At 45.2% G+C, this 21,972-nt stretch overlaps 1 protein-coding gene across 6 annotated transcripts in view; it reads right to left on the bottom strand.

Annotated features, from left to right (window-relative positions):
• Window positions 1–21,972, bottom strand: part of PRKCQ (protein kinase C theta) — a 90,469-nt gene that overhangs the window by 35,224 nt on the left and 33,273 nt on the right. For all 6 annotated transcript variants that reach the window (XM_061638284.1, XM_061638288.1, XM_061638285.1 and 3 more), the window contains exons 3-6: window positions 16,943–17,142; window positions 7,178–7,238; window positions 4,189–4,351; window positions 2,431–2,462 (exon numbers count right to left, since the gene is read on the bottom strand). In XM_061638284.1, coding sequence (XP_061494268.1) covers window positions 2,431–2,462; window positions 4,189–4,351; window positions 7,178–7,238; window positions 16,943–17,142 — 456 coding nt within the window. The remainder of the gene's footprint in view (window positions 1–2,430; window positions 2,463–4,188; window positions 4,352–7,177; window positions 7,239–16,942; window positions 17,143–21,972) is intronic.

Below are 21,972 nucleotides of genomic sequence, written 5' to 3' on the forward strand. Positions count from 1 at the left end.
CTGTACATTCATAAACAAAGGACATGAATCTTCACTGTGTGGACATAACACTGTACATAGGAACGAGTCATCCAGAGATGTAGTCATCCAGGGTCTTGGGGGGGTCTAAGACCCCTTACTTTTTTGGGAGCAGGGTCCTACTGTCTCCAGGATCTTATGAGCCAATCAGCATGAAAGGGGAGTGTGTTGGCTGCTGAGAAAAGTCTTCTAATATGCTTCCTTGTCCTTTCCTGCTGATTGGAGCCAATCGGAGCGAAAGGAGGTGAGTCAGCTACTGAGAAGACCCTTCTCAATAGCTAACACTCTCCTCTTTCATGCTTATTGGCTCCTATGGATGTCTGTTGTTGTGGGAGAAGGTACTAACAAGGATCTCATTCTCAATGCAGCAGCAAAAAAAGGAGCGTGGCTGTGACTATCATGGAGGGACCCTGCACTTCTGAATTTGCCACTACGCTACTGGAGTCAGCACAGGACTCCCTCCCGGGGGGCTCTCCATGCATGTACCACACAGCACAGATCATTACATGTAATGGGAATCCGCAGTTCAATGCTTCCTCCACTCAGAGTCAAGCTCACAAAGTATTCTTCCTTGGAGTGAAGGTTGCCGGAAGGTAGAGCCTGGGAGACAAAGAGCAGTCTCTGATAGGTCAGAAGGTAGAACCTTGGAAGCTAAGGGCGGAGTCTAGTGGAGCAGAGAAGGGGTAGCCAATGTGGCATCCTCCAGATGTCGGACTACAACTCCCATCGCCCCTGGCCATTGGCAATGCTGGCTGGGGCTGATGGAGTTCAGCAATATCTAGAGGGCACCATGCTGGCTGTCCCTAGAGTAGAGAATGGCATGTCGTGGGTTGTGGTGTGTCTGGTACCTTGGGGACGCAGCCTGATGGACAGGGTGGGCGGAGCAAAAGGCAAAAGCTCTGAAGCCAAGGAGAAAACGGCTTCCCCCACACACCTGATTTTGGCTTCTCACCTGGAGATTTCACACTTTCCCCAGAAAACCTAAGAAAAAGTTGAAACACTTAAAATGTCAGGTCAAACCCCAAGACCTGGAGACTCTAAGCACTTAGGAAGCTGCCTGACACCAAGTCAGACTGCTGGTCCATCTAGCTCAGTATTGTCTACACTGACTGGCAGTGGCTCTCCAGGATTTTGAGAAGGATTCTCTCCTAATCCTACCTGGAGATACTGGGGATTGAACCTGGGACCTTCTGCATGCAAGGCAGACGCTCTACCCCTGAGACACTGCCCTTTCTCCTCTACCTGGATCTGCTGCAGGGAAGGAATATACCTACAACTTCTAATTTTCTGCCCTTTAACATTACTTTCATTACATTATGTTTCCGAGCTCGATTCAAAGTGCTGGTTTTAACCTATAAAGCCTAACATGGCTTGCGACCACAATACCTGATGGAACACCTGTCTCTACACAAACCCACCCATACACTACGCTCAACATCCAAGGCCCTCCTCAGGGTGCCTACTCTGAGGGAAGCTGGGAGGCTGGCAACAAGGGAGAGGGCCTTCTCAGTGGTGGTCCCCAAATTATGGAATGGTCTTTTGAGACGAGGTGCGCCTGGCGCCAACACTGTTATCTTTTCGGCGCCAGGTCAAGACTTTTCTGTTCTCCTAGGCATTTTAGCATGTGTTTTTAAATTGTGTTTTAAAAATGTGTTTTTAAATTTGTATATTTGTTTTTAATGTTTTTAATTGTTGTAAACCGCCCACAGAGCTTTGGCTATGGGGCGGTATACCCACATCCCTGAGAGTAGCAATGGGGGAGAAATTTGATTCAGTTTACAGGTAAAGCTGAATTTGTCAAATTCACACTTTTCCTGAAACAATGCGAAACTGAAACGTGGTCACCCTTCAAAATTCACACATCTGACTTTTGTGATGCAACCAAACAGTGTTTACAAAAACACACACATTAAGGGAAAATGTGCATAAAAATGAATATATTAGTGAAAATAACATACCAATGCATTATATTAGGAGAAATTGCTTGCAAAATGTGTAATTAGTCAAAATGGCAAAATGTGTTTATTAGAAATCCTCACTAAAATGCTGAAGAATTTTCATGAAGATTTTTTTTAAAAATCACAACTTTCTGCAAAACCATGCAGAACTAAATTTAAGATTGCAAAAATGAGGAAGCGAGGACACCAGAACTGACAGATCCTTTCATCCCTATCTGAGATTAAGCCCCACTGATATTGATGGGCCTTACTTCAGAGTAGACCAATATAGAATGGTGCTATTAATTGCAATTAAGGTCAGTGAGAGATAATTTAGGATGCCAATACTTTTGTCAATAACATTAACATTATATTTCTATTCCTGCTTCATTTCCATTTTTTAAAAAATTTTCTTCCATACTGCAATATCTATTATGATGATTGTCATTAATGTAATGTAATAAAAGTCTCTTACCTCTGCACTGATAGCCTTGCTTGTTAAGACCCCTGGAAAAAAGAGGTGTGAAAGCATTAGTACGGATACTATGCAGTATGGATAATACCCATCATATACGTTTGAGAAGAACAATTTTAAAACAAAACAAAGCAGATGTCCTGTGCTGGGATTCAGCCCAGAGAAGTTAGGCCCCTTAGAAAAGTGGGCAGTTGTGTCAGCTGCATATGAACTGGGATAACTGGACTCGCTGTTGGTATATATGGTATCAAGTTGTCCCAACTGACTAAGGGTCAAAGTAGAGACATGTGTCTTTGTTTTTATAATGTCCAAGTTTTTAAAATGCAAACAGCATCAGTGGGGTTGGGGTGGGGGTGGGGGTGGGGGTGGGGGTGGGGGTGGGGGTGGGGGTGGGCTCAGGATTACTGGCATCACAGCAGATATGGCATGGGAATTTAACCCTTTCCTCCCCTGCTGTAGTCTTGAGGAAAACCTGAAGGTAGCCTTTGTCTGGTATGTAAGGAATCCTCCTTTGGCATCAGCGGAGGATATTTTGCCAATGCAAAGACCTTCTTCAGAGAAGGAATTTTCCTCAGGAAAACAGCAGGAGAAGAAAGGGCAATATTTTCCCTTTATTCCTGCTGCAATCCTATATGAGCCCCCACTCCAGATGATGCTCTTGCATTTTTAAAAACCTGCCGGTTAAATACACAGATGTATTTAGTGTCATTTCTGGCTTGGCTCTGGCAGTTATATGGGGCATATAAAAAAAACTATTTTGTTTTAAATTGACATATAATATTTGGGGTTGCAATCCCTGTTTGGGGCAGGGGTTCCAAAATGAGGCCTGTGGACCTCTAGTGGTCTGCAAGCTTCATTCAGGTGGCCCATGGCATGCCAGCATGTTGATTTTTAGTTCATATTAATTATAGTATTATCTCCATTTGATAGAATTCAAACTGTCATAGAATAAAATATAAGAAATGGGAGAAGCACTAAAAATAAAATGTAAACATCATGCAGCATCTAGCACAGCATATTACAATTGCTACAACAGGCAGAAATATCATTAAGTGGTCCACCAAGACCACTTAATGAACTTTTTGAGTGGTCTGAGGAGGAAAAGGTTTGGGAACCACTAGCTTGGAGAGTAAGGTCAGAGGAGGGAGCTGGGTAGGATTTTGAATTTACATTTAGAAATGGATCCTGGTGGCCCTTTTGATAAAGCAGGCCTGGGGAACCTTTGGCCCTCCAGATATTGCTGAACTACAACTCCCATCTACCCTAGCAAGCATGACCAATCGTTCATCTGGAGGGCCAAAGGTTCCCCACATCTGTGGTAAGGGGGCTCATCTCAGCAAAGAAGCCACATGTTGCCTCTTCCCCATGGAACAGCTTTCCCCACCAGCCTGTTGCCTTCAGCTGTTCTTGGACTACCACTTCCATCAGTCCCAGCTGTAGGGTTGCCAGGTTCTTGGCCTGAGACTGATCCTGTATCTTTAGGAGAAGAGAAAGTCAGCCAAGTGCAGGTGTTCTTGCAACTCTGTAATGGGGAAAACCACAAGGTGGAATTCTCCCTTCCCCCTGCACAACTTTTAAAGATACAGAAGACCTCCGGGAAGCTGGGCCTGGCAACCCTACCCAGCCAATATGACTGCGCTGTCTGGGGATGATGGCATTTTAAGTGCAAAATAGCTGGAGGACACCAGAGTAGGGACAGCTGCCATAGAAGGAGGGTGCAGGGTAAGGGTATGTGTGGGGGAAACCCATATGTCATACCAGACAAACTCGTGGCAAACCGAACAGAATGTGGGCTGGGGAAAGAAGGTGGCTGTGAACTCGTGACACTTGACATTGTGGATCTTGGCTTGCTTGATGGCCCCTCTGCGCTGATGCAGAGAGAAAAAACCTTCCTTTTCACTGTCGACAAATTCTGGATCATCTGAGCAAAGAGAAAGAGAAGTCGGGTCGTTTTGATGATGAAATCCTGCGGTCGTAGCATGTGCTAAAATAACACATTTAAATCAGCTTGAAAAGTTGTCAGCTTTTTTTCTTTGTTTTTTTTAACCCATAGAGGGGCACACTTCCCAAAATGTCTCAGAGCTGAGTTATACAATCAGGAGAATTATGTGGGCGGTGTAGTTCTGGACTGTCCCAGAATGTGCTGCAAGGTGGGGGGTCAGATGTCTGAATTTGTCCCATGTCAAAAACTCCCTGGCTGTGGAAAACTAGCAGATCAGGGAGGAGGATTCTTGCCTGTATTTGTTCTTGATGTGGCAGATTTGGATATGCAGGGAGTATTATTAACATAAGAGCACCCACCCATCCAGTCTGAAGTGGTACCTTCTAGCAAAAGCCACACGGCTGTGATTTTGGCTCTCTTTAAACTTCCAGCATCTCCTGTGAAGATCATTCCCCCAGATGAAATAACCTTCTCCTAGACAATTGCAGTTAAGAACATATGAACAGCCCTGCTGGATCAGGCCTAATACTTATCTAGCTATGCACTCTGTCCTTCCAGTGGTCAATCAGATGCTTTTGGGAAGCCCACAAGCAAGGCTCAATGGCAATTGCCCTCTCTTGTTGCTGCCAGCAGCTAGCATTCAATGGCATCCTATCTGTGGGGGCATGTCCAGATTTTTGGGTGGGATCCAATCAGATGCCAGCAAAAATTCAGGATGTACAATTAAAATGGATGTGGTGCTCTTGCACAACAAACTTGCCCCCCCCCAGCAGTTTTTATGCTAAGAAAAGTGATGGGGAACTGCACTGGAAATTGTGGGATAACAATTGCTTGACACAACATAGCTCACATCCACACAATACATTTGGAGCACTCTTATACCGCTTGGAGGTTTTCTTACAATCAAATGGTATATAAATTTTACTAAGCAAATAAAATAAAAGTCATGGCTTCCCCCAAAGAATCCTGGGAACTGTAGTTTGTTAAGGGTGCTGGTAACTGCAGCTGTCCTCACAGCTCTCAGGACCCTTAGCAAACTACGGCTCAGGATTCTTTGGGAGAAGCCATGACTGTTAAAGCAGTATAAGAGTTCTTTCAGTGTATGGCATAAGAGAGCCAGTGTGGTGTAGTGGTTAAGGTGTTGGACTACGACCTGGGAGACCAGGGTTCGAATTCCCACACAGCCATGAAGCTGACTGGGTGACCTTGGGCCAGTCACTGCCTCTCAGCCTCAGAGGAAGGCAATGGTAAACCCTTCTGAATACCACTTACCATGAAAACCTTATTCATAGGGTCGCCCATAAGTCGGAATCGACTTGAAGGCAGTCCAGTATCAGTAGTAAATGTATGGCATGGATGTGACCTCCTTGCACTCAAATCAGAATGAATGCTCAACAAGCAGCCAACATTGTCTAACCTTCCTGAAAACTTTGTGCAAACCAGTCAGGATGAATGCTCAACAAACAGGTCATCTGGAATGGACATGAATGTAAGGTTTTCATCTAGTCATCATGCCTAGGAGCCGTTGATAGCCTTATCATCTACGAATTTGTCACACCCCAGATAGATCTTGCATAGTCATTCAACAATGCTTTCAGTGGAGGAAATGTACACATCCGTGAGAGACTGAGGGTCAGAGAGGAGACGCCTATCACACAGTCGACCATTGCATGCTCAGGTTTTTAAAAGTAGATTGCAGGTGGAATTCACGTTGGAATGCCGGCAGGGGGATAATGGGCTCCCCTGCCCCATAGTAGGAACATAGGAAGCTGACTCAGCAAGTCAGACCATTGGTCCATTTAGCTCAGTATTGTCCACTCTGACTGGCAGCAGCTCTTCAGGGTTGCAGACAGGAGTCCCTCCCATCCCTACCAGGGGATGCTGGGGATCAAACTAAGGACTTTCTGCATGCAAAACAGGTGTCCTACCACTAAGCTATGGCCGTTGCACCTGCTAGCTGAATGAGGTGGGGGAGTTCCCATTGAAGCAAATGGGACCCAATGCAAATTACAGATGTCTGTGTGCATAAGGGGGGGATCCAAATTGGGACCGCAACAGGGGGATACAGGATTAAAACTGCCCTACCCCCATGCCAAGGTCCTTATCTGGATTGGATCAGCTGTGCTTGCAGTTTACTGTCAAAAATTGCAAACACGCAATTGCTAATTGCGTGATTTGGTGCCCTCCAGGGTCACTTTGAAACTACCTGTTTATTGAGCATTCATCCTGATTTTCTTGCACAAAGTTTGTGGGGAACTTCGATGATGTTGGCTGTTTACTGAGCATTCCTTCCGATTTGTTTGCGGAGAGGTTAGACAACACTGAATTAAGCAAATATTATCACACACTTTCCAATGCCTTTCCCTGTTATTTTCCACGCCAGGAAGTGGGTTTGTTGAACATAAGCACCAAGTCAGCTTTATTTGAGCAATCTGAATTTGCTGGTATGTGACTGAATCTCACCCAAAAAGAGAGACAGTCTTGAAGCACCCTAGGTTGGTCCCGAGTGATGAGAGACAGGAAATGATGCAAATGCATGTGTGAATCAGTCCTTTGAGTGTCACAATGCCCAATAAAAATGAACATTTATATAAAAATCAGTTAAAACCACATTAGCCCAGTCCTCAGGCACTTAAAGCATTTTAATATTTGAGACTGCTGTCTTTATGAAGTAAAAATATTTATTGCTGTAGGTTGATTTTATGCATTTTAAAAGTGTCATGTTCCAACTGGAGTTTTCAGGGTGGAAAAAATCACATTGAAAATAATTGAAAATAATAAAACAGCAATAGTATTATCACTTGCCAGTGGTTTCCAGGAAGTATCTTGCATTCATTAACATTCTGCCCTGGGGCTTCAGTTCTAGCTAAAAAGGAAGACAAATTAAAAATATTGTTTTTAAAAAAGGAAGACTGAGTGATAACACAACCAGGGAGTGCCTATCTCATGAAAGGACTTAAAGAAAGAAAAAGATCTCACAATAATCTTATTGATGATGCACAATACAAAAGTGTGTGTGTGTGGAGAAAGGTTAACAGTGCTCTACATTCTTAACAGAAATAAGTCCCTGGATGTCCCCTGGATGAAAAGACATGTCGAGGTGTTTGCCTGAACACACAAACAATGGATTTGTAGATGCAGGCGGGATGCCACCACCAAGTCTTCATGTACGTCACCTCATGCACAGTCCTCAGCCTTAACAGCAGGGCCAGAAGAATGGACATTATGTGTCCTAATGGTCACCAAGAGACTTATACTTCCAGCCTGGAAGGACAAATACCCACCAACTACTATGCAATGGTTTGATGGCCTAAACATGCTTGCTATATTTGAGTGTACTTTCTATAAATTCATCTGGTTACATATTTGGATGGTGTATATTGATCTACACGTGTAAACTAAAATGGATGGATAGATGTTTAGATGTGTTGTTAATATGAGCTGACAGGGCTTCTCTCCCTTTCCCCTCTTTTCTACCATTTTCTTAACAAAGTTGCACAAGTAATTAACAGAAGCCTTCCCTGTGTTCAGCATGGTAGGTCTGCAGGGAGTTTGTACTTGTGTTTGCTTGAACACAAATAGAACACTTCACATGATTAGGCTTTATCAGGGTCCGCTTTCGCGCCAAGATTTCTACTCCATTCAAACAAACATTGGAAGCTGCCTTATATCCTGGGCAAGGTTCTGGAACGAGTGGTTGCGGACCAGCTCCAGACACTCTTGGATGAGACCGATTATCTGGATCCATTTCAATCGGGTTTCAGGCCCGGGTTTGGCACAGAGACAGCCTTGGTCGCCCTGTATGATGACCTTTGCCGGGAGAAAGACAGGGGGAGTGTAACTTTGTTGATTCTCCTTGACTTATCAGCGGCCTTTGATACCATCGACCACGGTATCCTTCTGGGGAGACTCGCTGATTTGGGAGTTGGAGGTACTGCTTGGCAGTGGTTCTGCTCCTACTTGGCAGGTCGTCTCCAGAAGGTAGTGCATGGGGAGTACTGCTCGGCACCCTGGGCTCTCCAGTATGGAGTTCCGCAGGGGTCAGTTCTATCCCCCATGCTTTTTAACATCTACATGAAGCCGCTGGGTGCGGTCATCAGGAGTTTTGGAGTGCGTTGTCACCAGTATGCTGATGACACGCAACTCTACTTCTCTTTTTCATCTTTTTCAGGTGAGGCTGTCAATGTACTGAACCGGTGCCTGGTCGTGACAATGGACTGGATGAGAGCTAATAAACTGAAGCTCAATCCTGACAAGACTGAAATGTTGTTAGTGGGTGGTTCTTCTGACCAGATGGTGGATGTTTATCCTGTCCTAGATGGGGTTGCACTCCCCCTGAAGGAGCAGGTTCGTAGTTTAAGAACATAAGAAGAGCCTGCTGGATCACGCCAGTGGCCCATCTAGTCCAGCATCCTGTTCTCACAGTGGCCAACCAGGTGCCTGGGGGAAGCCCGCAAGCAGGACCCGAGTGCAAGAACACTCTCCCCTCCTGAGGCTTCCGGCAACTGGTTTTCAGAAGCATGCTGCCTCTGACTAGGGTGGCAGAGCACAGCCATCATGGCTAGTAGCCATTGATAGCCCTGTCCTCCATGAATTTCTCTAATCTTCTTTTAAAGCCGTCCAAGCTGGTGGCCATTACTGCATCTTGTGGGAGCAAATTCCATAGTTTAACTATGCGCTGAGTAAAGAAGTACTTCCTTTTGTCTGTCCTGAATCTTCCAACATTCAGCTTCTTTGAATGTCCACGAGTTCTAGTATTATGAGAGAGGGAGAAGAACTTTTCTCTATCCACTTTCTCAATGCCATGCATAATTTTATACACTTCTATCATGTCTCCTCTGACCTGCCTTTTCTCTAAACTAAAAAGCCCCAAATGCTGCAACCTTTCCTCGTAAGGGAGTCGCTCCATCCCCTTGATCATTCTGGTTGCCCTCTTCTGAACCTTTTCCAACTCTATAATATCCTTTTTGAGATGAGGCGACCAGAACTGTACACAGTATTCCAAATGCGGCCGCACCATAGATTTATACAACGGCATTATGATATCGGCTGTTTTATTTTCAATACCTTTCCTAATTATCGCTAGCATGGAATTTGCCTTTTTCACAGCTGCCGCACACTGGGTCGACATTTTCATCGTGCTGTCCACTACAACCCCGAGGTCTCTCTCCTGGTCGGTCACCGCCAGTTCAGACCCCATGAGCGTATATGTGAAATTCAGATTTTTTGCTCCAATATGCATAATTTTACACTTGTTTATATTGAATTGCATTTGCCATTTTTCCGCCCATTCACTCAGTTTGGAGAGATCTTTTTGGAGCTCTTCACAATCCCTTTTTGTTTTAACAACCCTGAACAATTTAGTGTCGTCAGCAAACTTGGCCACTTCACTGCTCACTCCTAATTCTAGGTCATTAATGAACAAGTTGAAAAGTACAGGTCCCAATACCGATCCTTGAGGGACTCCACTTTCTACAACCCTCCATTGGGAGAACTGTCCGTTGATTCCTACTCTCTGCTTTCTGCTTCTTAACCAATTCCTTATCCACAAGAGGACCTCTCCTCTTATTCCATGACTGCTAAGCTTCCTCAGAAGTCTTTGGTGAGGTACCTTGTCAAACGCTTTTTGAAAGTCTAAGTACACTATGTCCACTGGATCACCTCTATCTATATGCTTGTTGACACTCTCAAAGAATTCTAATAGGTTACTGAAACAGGACTTTCCCTTGCAGAAGCCATGCTGGCTCTGCTTCAGCAAGGCTTGTTCTTCTATGTGCTTAGTTAATCTAGCTTTAATCATACTTTCTACCAGTTTTCCAGGGACAGAAGTTAAGCTAACTGGCCTGTAATTTCCGGGATCCCCTCTGGATCCCTTTTTGAAGATTGGCGTTACATTTGCCACTTTCCAGTCCTCAGGCACGGAGGAGGACCCGAGGGACAAGTTACATATTTTAGTTAGCAGATCAGCAATTTCACATTTGAGTTCTTTGAGAACTCTCGGGTGGATACCATCCGGGCCCGGTGATTTGTCAGTTTTTATATTGTCCATTAAGCCTAGAACTTCCTCTCTCGTTACCACTATTTGTCTCAGTTCCTCAGAATCCCTTCCTGCAAATGTTAGTTCAGGTTCAGGGATCTGCCCTATATCTTCCACTGTGAAGACAGATGCAAAGAATTCATTTAGCTTCTCTGCAATCTCCTTATCGTTCTTTAGTACACCTTTGACTCCCTTATCATCCAAGGGTCCAATTGTCTCCCTAGATGGTCTCCTGCTTTGAATGTATTTATAGAATTTTTTGTTGTTGGTTTTTATGTTCTTAGCAATGTGCTCAAATTCTTTTTTAGCATCCCTTATTGTCTTCTTGCATTTCTTTTGCCAGAGTTTGTGTTCTTTTTTATTTTCTTCATTTGGACAAGACTTCCATTTTCTGAAGGAAGACTTTTTGCCTCTAAGAGCTTCCTTGACTTTGCTCATTAACCATGCTGGCATCTTCTTGGCCCTGGCAGTACCTTTTCTGATCTGCGGTATGCACTCCAGTTGAGCTTCTAATATAGTGTTTTTAAACAACTTCCAAGCATTTTCGAGTGATGTGACCCTCTGGACTTTGTTTTTCAGTTTTCTTTTTACCAATCCCCTCATTTTTGTGAAGTTTCCTCTTTTGAAGTCAAATGTGACCGTGTTGGATTTTCTTGGCAATTGGCCAGTTACATGTATGTTTAATTTAATAGCACTGTGGTCACTGCTCCCAATCAGTTCAACAACACTTACATCTCGCACCAGGTCCCGGTCCCCACTGAGGATTAAGTCCAGGGTTGCCGTCCCTCTGGTCGGTTCCATGACCAACTGGTCTAGGGAAAAGTCATTTAGAATATCTAGAAACTTTGCTTCTTTGTCATGACTGGAACACATATGCGGCCAGTCTATGTCCGGGTAGTTGAAGTCACCCATTACTACCACATTTCCTAGTTTGGATGCTTCCTCAATTTCATATCTCATCTCAAGGTCTCCCTGAGCATTTTGATCAGGGGGACGATAGATCGTTCCCAGTATTAAGTCCCTCCTGGGGCATGGTATCACCACCTACAACGATTCTGTGGAGGAGTCTGCCTCTTTTGGGGTTTCGAGCTTGCTGGATTCAATGCCTTCTTTCACGTATAGAGTGACTCCGCCATCAATACGTCCTTCCCTGTCCTTCTGATATAGTTTATATCCAGGAATAACCGTATCCCACTGTTTTTCTCCATTCCACCAGGTCTCCGTTATGCTCACTATATCAATGCTCTCCTCTAAGACCAAGCACTCCAGTTCTCCCATCTTGGTTTGGAGGCTCCTAGCATTAGCGTACAGGCACTTGTAAGCAGTGTCTCTCTTCAAGTGTCTTTGGCACTTGTGGTTTGGCCTGTGGTAATTTTGCTCTTCTGAATTTATATCCTGTGCCCCTGCTCTCACAATGCCTACTTCTAGGCCTACCCCTTTCTTTTAGATCCATCTCTGTCACTTGAGGCTCAGGTAGCCTCGGTGGCACGGAAAGCTTTCTACCAACTTCGGTTGGTGGCCTAGCTACTCCCCTATCTGGACAGAGACAACCTCGCTTCAGTTGTTCATGCTCTGGTAACCTCTAAATTAGATTACTGTAATGCGCTCTACGTGGGGCTGCCTTTGAAGACGGTTCGGAAACTACAGCTCGTGCAAAATGCAGCGGCCAGATTGTTAACAGGGACCAAGCGGTCCGAACATATAACACCGATTCTGGCCCGCTTGCACTGGCTGCCTATATGTTTCCGGGTTCGATTCAAGGTGCTGGTTTTAACCTATAAAGCCTTACACGGCTTGGAACCACAATACCTGTTGGAACGCCTCTCCCGATATGAACCTACCCGGACACTTCGTTCAACATCGAAGGCCCTCCTCCGGGTGCCTACTCAGAGGGAAGCTCGGAGGATGGCAACAAGAAAAAGGGCCTTCACAGTGGTGGCCCCCGAACTGTGGAACAATCTCCCTGTTGAGGTATGCCTGGCGCCAACATTACTATCTTTTCGGTGCCAGGTTAAAACCTTCCTCTTCTCCCAGGCATTTTAACATTTTAACATTTTAACATCTATGTTTTAACTTTTTAACATTTTAATTCAGCATTTAGTATACCAGTATTTTTGTAGTTTAGTATGTTTAAAGTTTTCTTTGTGCTTATTGTATATTGAAGTTTTACTGTTGTGAACCGCCCAGAGAGCTTCGGCTATGGGGCGGTATAGAAATTTAATAAATAAATAAATAAATAAATAAATAAATAAATAAATATCAAGTCAGACCATTGCTCCATCTACCCCAGTACTGTCTACACTGACTGGCAGCAGCTCTCCAGGGGTTCAGACAGGACATGCTCTGCCATTAAGCCATGACCTTTCCCTACACTCAGAAATGGCATCTCTCACCTGCTGTTACAACTTTACTCCACCACCTCCTTCCGCTGGATGCACAGTCCCCTGCAGGCCACCCTGTGCAATGCGCGGAAGGTCAGAGACTGAGTGTGCAGGAGGGCACACAGTAGACACTTGTGTGCATGCTCCTACCCCCCATCTACAGATGCAACATTCACGTAGTCAGTACATGCCTAAATGTGCCTAATAACAACATGTCTACGGCCCCATCCGCACCGTACATTTAAAGTACTCTTATACCACTTTCAATATTCATGGCTTCCCCCAAAGAATTTGGGACATGTACTTTGTTAAGGGTGCGGAGAGTTGTTAGGAGAGCCCCATTTTGCCGGAGTGGTTTAATAATCAATCCCTCTGGAAACTCTGAGAATTTTAGCTCTGTGAGCCAAATAGGGCTCTCCTAAGAACTCTCAGCACCAGTAACAAACTACAGCTCCCAAGATTATTTGGGGAAAGCCATGGCTGTTTAAAGTGGTATAAGAGGGCTTTAAATGTATGTTGCCAGGGGGCCTAAGCTCTATTTATTATTATTATTATTACTATTATCATTATCATCATCATCATCATCATCATCAACAACAACAATAAACAACCTGCCCTTCACCCTGAGGTCCCAGGGCAAGTTACAACAATTTAAAATCTATCCTTAAAAGCAATTTAAAACATCTTAAAACCACAAACATCATAAAAATAGGGTGAATCCTGAAAATATACATCTCAGTTGTCAAATGCTAGGGTAAAGAGGTGCATTTTCAGCATTCACTGAAAACTGTATAGTGGAGTTGGTAGACACACCTCCGTTGGGAGGAAGTTCCACAACTTAGGGGCTGCCACAGAGAATGCCCTCTCCTGCGTCACCTCCCTGGGCTTCTGACAGCATCATTCTAGGGATGCGTACTCAGAAAGAATCACCACTGAGTTCAATAGGACCTACTCCTAGGTAAGTGGGTGAAAATCGTGAGAAAGTCTCATTGAACTCAATGGAGCTTCCTTCTGAGTAGACATCCCTAGGACTGCACTGTTAAATGCAGACTTCCAAGAAGCCTTTTAAGTTGAGACCTATCCCAGTCTGCGTCTGTGTTAGAATATCTTTTAATATGTCTTTTAATATGTCTTTAACCCCTTTTTAAAAGATGTTTTAAAAGTTTTTTTTAATGTTTTTTATGTAGTTTTGTTTTAATGTATTTTGAGGTCTTTTTATGATGATTTAAAGTGTTTTTGGTGTTTCTGTTTGCCGCCCTGGGCTCCTGCTGGAATAAATAAAATAAATAAATATAGGCATTTGAGCATCCATCCACTCTATGTTTATCATTTAGTCTGGTGATTTCAAATGTAAGAGCATCAACACATTACTGATCCCCAAGAAGATTTTACCACAACCCTAACAATAACATTTGACACGAGCGCATTTCAAAAGCTTCTTGTGGAATTCCATCATGGTCTGTATGGTTCACTACATTTCTTCATGAAGCTTTTGATTACATTTGTTGGAGAAAATCCTCCGGTGCGGCATGAAAGAATTCAAGTGCAAGTCAGTTTTATTACTGCCGATTATTATCTCCTCCTAAAGGGGTTTTCTGTCTAAGCAACGGCTATCATAACGGCAGCCTTCAGACTGAACAAATCCACGGCTGGTTTATTGAAGCCATGTTTCTGTCTTGCAGGAAAAAGCATTACAAATGCCATGTATTCTCCCTTCTGATGACCGTGGACAGCTTTTTAAAGAAAAGACCTCCATTAATTTCTTGTCCAAAAAAGCCAGCTTTTTGCTGCCTTATCAATGTCATCATCTCATGCGCATTTGTTACCACTGTTGCTATTATTTCACCGTTCATTTTTACTGTTATTTTTACTATATTATTTATTTATTTAATAACTAATTGTTAAAGCCTCTAAGCAGTTTTCATAAAATAAAATATACATTAAAATTATCAATAAAAGTCAGTTCACCTAAAAAATACAAAATAATAAAATTAGCAGGTAAAAAAAAATATGTATTACAAAATAAACTTACATATCTGGGTAGGTAGGCTTGCCTAAATAAAAAAGTTTTTAGCAGGTGCTGAAAAGAGTATAGTGAAGTATCCTGCCTACTGTCAATGGGCAGAGAGTTCCAGAGTGTAGGCGCTGCCTCACTAAAAGAATGATTTCTTACAAGTAGAGAATGAACATTATGTGGTAAAAGTGCCAGTTCTGCAGACTGAAGTGGATGAATGGGCATATATAGGGTTAAGCGATTCCTCAAGTTAACCAGTCCCAAGCTGTTAAGGGCTTTATGTACTAACACTTCAAATTTGGCTTGGTGGCAATTCAGCAGCCGATACAAAACTCTGAGCAGGGGTATAATATTGTTATGGGTTTGGGGGTTGAAATAGATGATTCCTATGAGCCCCCTTCCAGCATCTGATTTGGAACCCTGCACTTGGAGGTGAGAAACCTGCTCGACTGGTCAGATGAGTCTCTTTTGTTAATCTAATAGAGTGGCCAGGTGGACTAATGGGTCTATTAAGTGCCCATTAACAGGCAAGTGGACCAGGGAGATCCTATTGTTATTGAAACTCTTCAGGAGAGCTGCCACCTCCTGGAGTCAAAAGAGAGGCTTATGTTTTTTAGTTTAGGCTGAGGAACGGCTGGGAACTGGAGACAGGCAGGGAGGCTGGCTCCCTGCACCACGGCTTTGGGATTCCTCCTGTAAGCCTGATGGAAAAACAAGATCTATTGGACTGCTGATGCCTTGAACCCCTCCAGCCAAAGCTCAGGTCGGAATGTGTGTAAACAAACAAACCATATTTCATAAAGACACCACAGCCTCCGCTGACCTTCTTTCCAAGGAAACCAAACCCTGGGTAAGCTCAGGGACCTCTGGAGATCTCTCTCCGCTCGGAAATTGGGGTGGTGCACAACAATATGCTAACGGTGACTGCCTGCACTGCACACCATACATTTAAAGCAAATTAAAAGCACATGACTTTCCTTACAGAATCCAGAGAACTATTGTTTGTTAAGGGTGCTAGGAATTGTAGCTCTATGAGGGATAAACTATAGGTCCCAGGATTCTTTGGGGGAAGTAATGTGCTTTAAATATGCTTTAAATGTATTGCGTGTACACAGCTTGGGTCTCACTCCTGACAGCAATCATGCTGCAGCATTCTGCAATAACTGCAATTTTTGGACCAAGCCAAAGGGAGGACTCACACAAAGTGCCTTCCAGTCAGGGGTGTAGTCGTTCAGGGTCTCAGAGGGTCTTCGACCCTTTACTTCTTTTGGAGCCGGGTCCCAGTGGGGTCCCTATGTCTCCTGTATCCTGCAAGCCAATTGGCATGATAGGGGAGTATGTTAGCCACTGAGAAGAATCTTCTAACATGCTTCCTTGTCCTTTCCTGTAGATTGTAGCCAATCAGAGTGAAAGGAGATGAGTCAGCCACTGAGAAGACTCTCCCCTTTCATGCTGATTGGCTCCTAGGGATGTCTGTTGTTGTGGCAGGAGGCATTAACAAGGACCTCATTCTCAACTCAGCAGCAAAAAAGGGGGAAGGGGACGCTGTGACTAACACGAAGAGACCCCGCCCTTCTGAACTTGCTACTACACTGCTGCTTGCAGTAATCCAGTCTTGTAGCCACTGATGCCTGGACTACTATAGTCAAACTCTCTTTCCTGGTTAGTTTTTCCCCCTGTTAGTCTACTCAAAACGGAAGCAGTTTTTGCATGGCGGCAGACATTCCCCCCCCCATGCAATTCTCCAAACTGTAGCAACTCCTGTCACTCCCAGGGGGATTTGATCTGTTCTGTTCAAAGTGCACAGCAGCACGAAGATCCACACTGTAGCTGCTCCAGACTGTGGGTGGCTGGATTACCTCTTCTGGAGTTTTGTAAAAAGGAAAACTTTTTTTTTTTTTTTTTTAATGACAGTTGCTGGAGCTGTTGGACTGCTTCATAATGGGATAGTCCAAAGTACAGATTCTAATGTGGACTAAGTGATCCAATCCAGGTCACGATCTGCCCAGATCGAATGAGGCAAGTCTGCAGATTCCTCCTCCACCCCTCCTCACAAGCTGTGAAGGGCTTCAAAGATCAAAGCCAGCGTCCTGGGGGGGAAAATACAACCATAGGGAGTCAACAACTCTGGCACTTACCCAAATTTCTGTTTTTCCGTTCTTCTTTTTGCACTTGTCTGCAACCAAGTTGAGTTCAACTGTTGTTTCCGAAACCATCTCCGCGCTCTTGTCCTTCACAATGATGTGCATGACGCGCCCCTTATGGATGTGGGCATCGAACGTGCTGTTCCAAGGCGGGTACATTGTGGGCTTCTTCTGGATATAGACTTGGCCATTCTCTAGGGTCAAAAGTCCTCATTTAAATATATGCAAATCATCCCCGACAATGACCAATAAAATACTAAAAGAAATTTCACTGAAGCAAGCATTGTAGAATGCGAAATTATACTCATGGGTGAATGCACTGGGTGGAAGTAGGCTTTCCTCCAAGATGGGAGGCTCCCTGTTTCATTCATGTGTGAACACCAGTCATTCGGTGCAGTAGCAACAGATAACTTTGGCAGTATGCTACCGAATGCCAGTTGCTGGCAATTGCAGGAGAGGAGAGTCCTCTTGACCTCAGGTCCTGCTTGTGGGCTTCCCATTGGGGCATCTGGTTGACCACTATGATAACAGAATATTGGACTTGATGGGCCACTGGCATGATCCAGGAGGGCTCTTCCCATGTTCTTAACAACCAGTAGTTGGTGGCATGCCCAACTGGGCTACTGTGACTGCGTCTGCCTCATCACCTCAGGTTCTCATCACGCCAAATATATTATGTCATGGTGGATTTGAACTTCTGGGGTGTCATGGTAGATCTGAACTGCCTGAGGATCACGGCCATTGCTCCATCCTGGAACGTGGCTGCCTTGTCACTGTCATGAACTTTGCCCACAAGATGTTGTCTCGAATGTGATGTCATATTGTTGTAGTCAGTTCAGATGTCATATTTGGGGTCCCCTCCAAGCCTATGATCATATATATCTCTAGAATGGGCTCTCTATCTCTCTGCAAACCAGTGAGTTTTATTCAACTAAGTTCTATTCAGAGTAGACCCGTTGAAATTAATGAGCCTAAGTTAGGCCACATTCACACCAGATATTTATTCCACTTTAAACAGTCATGGCTTCCCCCAAAGAATCCTGGGAAGTGTAGTTTGTGAAGGGTGCTGAGAGTTGTTAGGAGACCCCTGTTCCCTTCACAGAGCTACAATTGCCAGAGTCATTCATCAGTCTGTCCCTCTTCCCAGAGAAATCTGGGCCGGAGCCAGAGGCAAAAGTGGGTGGAGCAACAAATGCAAATTTGACCTCTGTACAGTAGGCTAGTTTTGACACACTCTCTCACATACGCTCTTTCACAAGCCAGAGGCACTATCGGAGTTCAAGACCATATTCAAGCCAGGCAAAAGCAGACAAGGAGGGTGTGAAGATGGGGAGGGTGTGTGGAAAGCATCCCAAGGGCCAGACAGAGAGGCTTGGAGGGTCACATTTGCCCCCTGGCCCACAGGTTCCCCTCCCCTGCCACACAGGTTTCCTGTCTCATCACAAAACATTTCCCTATGGAAGCAGTTCACCCATCCAAGTTCCGCAGCAGCAAGTTATTGAGCAGTGCGTCTGTACACATGAATCGGATCTAAGGAAGCGGGTATTGCTGCACATTGAGGCAATGAGTTCTGCAGTTTAATCAGGCACCATGCAAAGGAAGAGTTGCTTTTGTCTGTTCTGAGCCTACTGGGGAAGCTTGGCCAGAGAACAAGCCTCAGGAGGCTGAGAGTAAAGTGCTCAGGGGATTTAAAGCAGCCCTGACAATTCCTTCCTTTCTCAAATGTATCTCTCATCCTTCAACAGTCAATTGGCCCCTCTGAGGCTAGTCCTCCCTAGCTGGCTAGGGCCTGCTCAGCTTGCCACAGCTGCACAAGCCAGCCCCTTCCTTGTCCACAACTGCCAGCTGGGGGCAACTGGGCTCCTTGGGACTACGCAGCTTGCCCACGGCTGCACAGGTGGCAGGGCACGTAACCCCTGAGCCACTCCCTGTGGGGGTGATCTTTAGCTGGCCCTTGACACCCAGGAGACACGAGCTAGGATTTGAGCTCACAGACTCTGGACTCCCAGCCAGGCTCTCCTCCCCACTGTGCTATACCAGTGATAAACAGAAATATTACAAAAGAAACAACATGATAAAAAAACAGTAGATTAAAAAGTCCAGTCTATAAAAACCCCAGAGCAGCTTAAAAGACTTAAGGCTTATGTTCAAAAGGTAGGTAAAATAAAATAACATAAAATGGTCTTCACTGAGCACCAAAATGATGACAAAGTTGGTGCCAGGCAAGCTTCCTCAGGGTGGGCATCAAACAGGCCAGGTTCCAATGCCACAAGGGCTCTTTCTTGATTAACACCCACCTGACTTCTGATTGGGAAAGAGCCTCAGCAGTGGATCTCAGCTCATGGGAGGATTAATATAGGAGAAAACGGGCTGTACAGTTAGTCTTGCCCCGGCCTGATGATTAGCAGCTTGAGGTGACGTGGAGGTGGGTTTTTTCCTGGTGGCACTGGGGTTATATAATGCACTCCCTGATTAAATATGAAAGGCCCCATAGGTATGGGCATTCCGCCGGCTTTTGAAGATGCACCTGTTGACCCAGGCATTCCCTCAATGACCCGAGTCTCCTGTTTTAATTGTTAGGAACATCGGAAGCTGCCTTATACTGACCCAAACCACTGGCCCATCTAGCTCAGAATTGCCCACACTGTCTGGCAGCCACTCTCCAGGAGTTTATTTATTTATTTAATTACATTTCTAGACCGCCCTATAGCAGAAAGCTCTCAGGGCGGTGTACAACAAATAAAATCACAATTAAAATATGAGCAAGTGTGGAAAATATATATATATATAGTACAATTATAAAACATTAATAAAATTGCCATTGAGATTTATAAATTAAGATCATATTAAGTTTAGAATGTTAAATTTAAAATATTTAAAAATTTACAAAATTTAAAAGCCTGGGCGAAAAGGTAAGTTTTTACCTGGCGCCGAAAAGCTAACAGAGAAGGCGCCAGGCGTATCTCGTCTGGGAGGGCATTCCATAGTTCGGGGGCCACCACCGAGAAGGCCCTAGATCTAGTTGTTGATCTCCGGGCCTCTTTATGGGTTGGGACCCGGAGAAGGGCCTTCGACGTCGAGCGTAGTGAACGGGTAGGTACATAGCGAGAGAGGCGCTCCATCAGGTATTGCGGTCCGATGCCGTTTAGGGCTTTATAGGTAAGAACCAACACTTTGAATCTGGCCCGGAAACATATCGGTAGCCAGTGCAGCTGCGCCAGGACAGGTGTTATATGGTCAAATTTCTTTGTCCCAGTGAGAACTCTGGCCGCAGCATTTTGCACTAGCTGAAGTTTCCGAACCGTCTTCATAGGTAGCCCCACGTAGAGTGCATTACAGTAGTCCAATCTAGAGGTTACCATAGCATGGATAACTGAGGCAAGATGCTCCTTGCTCAGATAGGGTCGTAGTTGGGCTACCAGCCGAAGCTGGTAGAATGCATTCCGTGCCACCGAGGCTACCTGAGCCTCAAGTGACAGGAGCGGATCTAATAAGACCCCCAAACTACGCACCTGTTCCTTTAGGGGGAGTGTCACCCCATCTAGGACAGGTCGAACGTCAACCATCTGGGCAGAGGGTCCTCCCACCAACAGCATCTCAGTCTTGTTAGGATTGAGTTTCAGTTTATTAGCTCTCATCCAGCCCATTATCGCGGCCAGGCAGCGGTCTAGTACATCAACAGCCTCACCTGACGAAGATGAAAAGGAGTAGTAGAGCTGCGTATCATCAGCATATTGCTGGAAACGCACTCCAAAACTCCTGATGACCTCACCCAGCGGCTTCATATAGATATTAAAAAGCATGGGGGACAGAACTGAACCCTGTGGGACCCCATATTGGAGTACCCAGGGACTCGAGTAATGTTCCCCCAGCATCACCTTCTGGAGACGATTCCCGAGATAGGAGCAGAGCCACCGCCAAGCAGTGCCTCCCAATCCTAAATCCGTAAGTCGCTCCAGAAGGATACCATGGTCGATGGTATCAAACGCCGCTGAGAGATCAAGGAGAACCAACAGAGTTACACTCCCTCTGTCTTTCTCCCGACAGAGGTCATCATACAGGGCGGCCAAGGCCGTTTCTGTACCAAACCCCGGCCGAAAGCCCGATTGAAATGGGTCTAGATAATCAGTTTCATCCAAGAGAGCCTGGAGTTGGCGAGCGACCACACGCTCTAGAACCTTGCCCAGGAATGGGACATTTGCTACTGGCCTATAGTTGTCCAAATTATCAGGGTCCAAGGAGGATTTTTTTAGGAGCGGTCTCACCACCGCCTGTTTCAGGCAGGGTGGGACCACTCCCTCTCGTAAAGAGGCATTAATCACCTCCTTGGCCCAGCCGGCTGTTCCATTCCTGCTAGCTTTTATTAGCCATGAGGGGCAAGGATCCAGAGCAGAAGTGGTCGCCCGCACCTGTCCAAGCACCTTGTCCACATCCTCGAGCTGTACCAACTGAAACTCATCCAATAAAACAGGACAAGACTGTGCTCTGGACACCTCATTAGGATCAACTGCTACAATAATGGAGTCAAGGTCCCGGCGGATGTTCATGATCTTATCACGAAAGTGTCGCGCAAACTCATTACAGCGGGCAATTGATGGTGTTATTGCGTCCTGGGGACCAGAGTGTAAAAGTCCCCGGACAACTTTATAAAGTTCCGCTGGGCGGTTAAGGGATGACTGAATAGAGACAGCAAAGTATTGCTTCTTTGCTGCTCTCACTGCCTTCACATAGAGTTTGGTAGAGAGCTTCACAAGTGCATGATTACAGCCGTCGGGAGTTCGCCTCCATTTGCACTCAAGCCGTCTCCTTTCTTGCTTCATCACTCTTAGCTCCGGAGTAAACCAGGGAGCCAATTGAGCTCTGCAACGGAGAGGGCGCACCGGGGCGATCGTGTCAACTGCCCGGGCCATTTCCGTATTCCACAGCATGGCCAGGGTTTCGACAGGACCGTCAATTCTATCAGCCGGAAAATTCCCTAGAGCCATCAGAAAACCCTCAGGATTCATTAGTCTCCGGGGACGGAC

This window comes from Rhineura floridana, chromosome 8, assembly GCF_030035675.1.
Source record: "Rhineura floridana isolate rRhiFlo1 chromosome 8, rRhiFlo1.hap2, whole genome shotgun sequence".
NCBI lineage: Eukaryota > Metazoa > Chordata > Lepidosauria > Squamata > Rhineuridae > Rhineura > Rhineura floridana.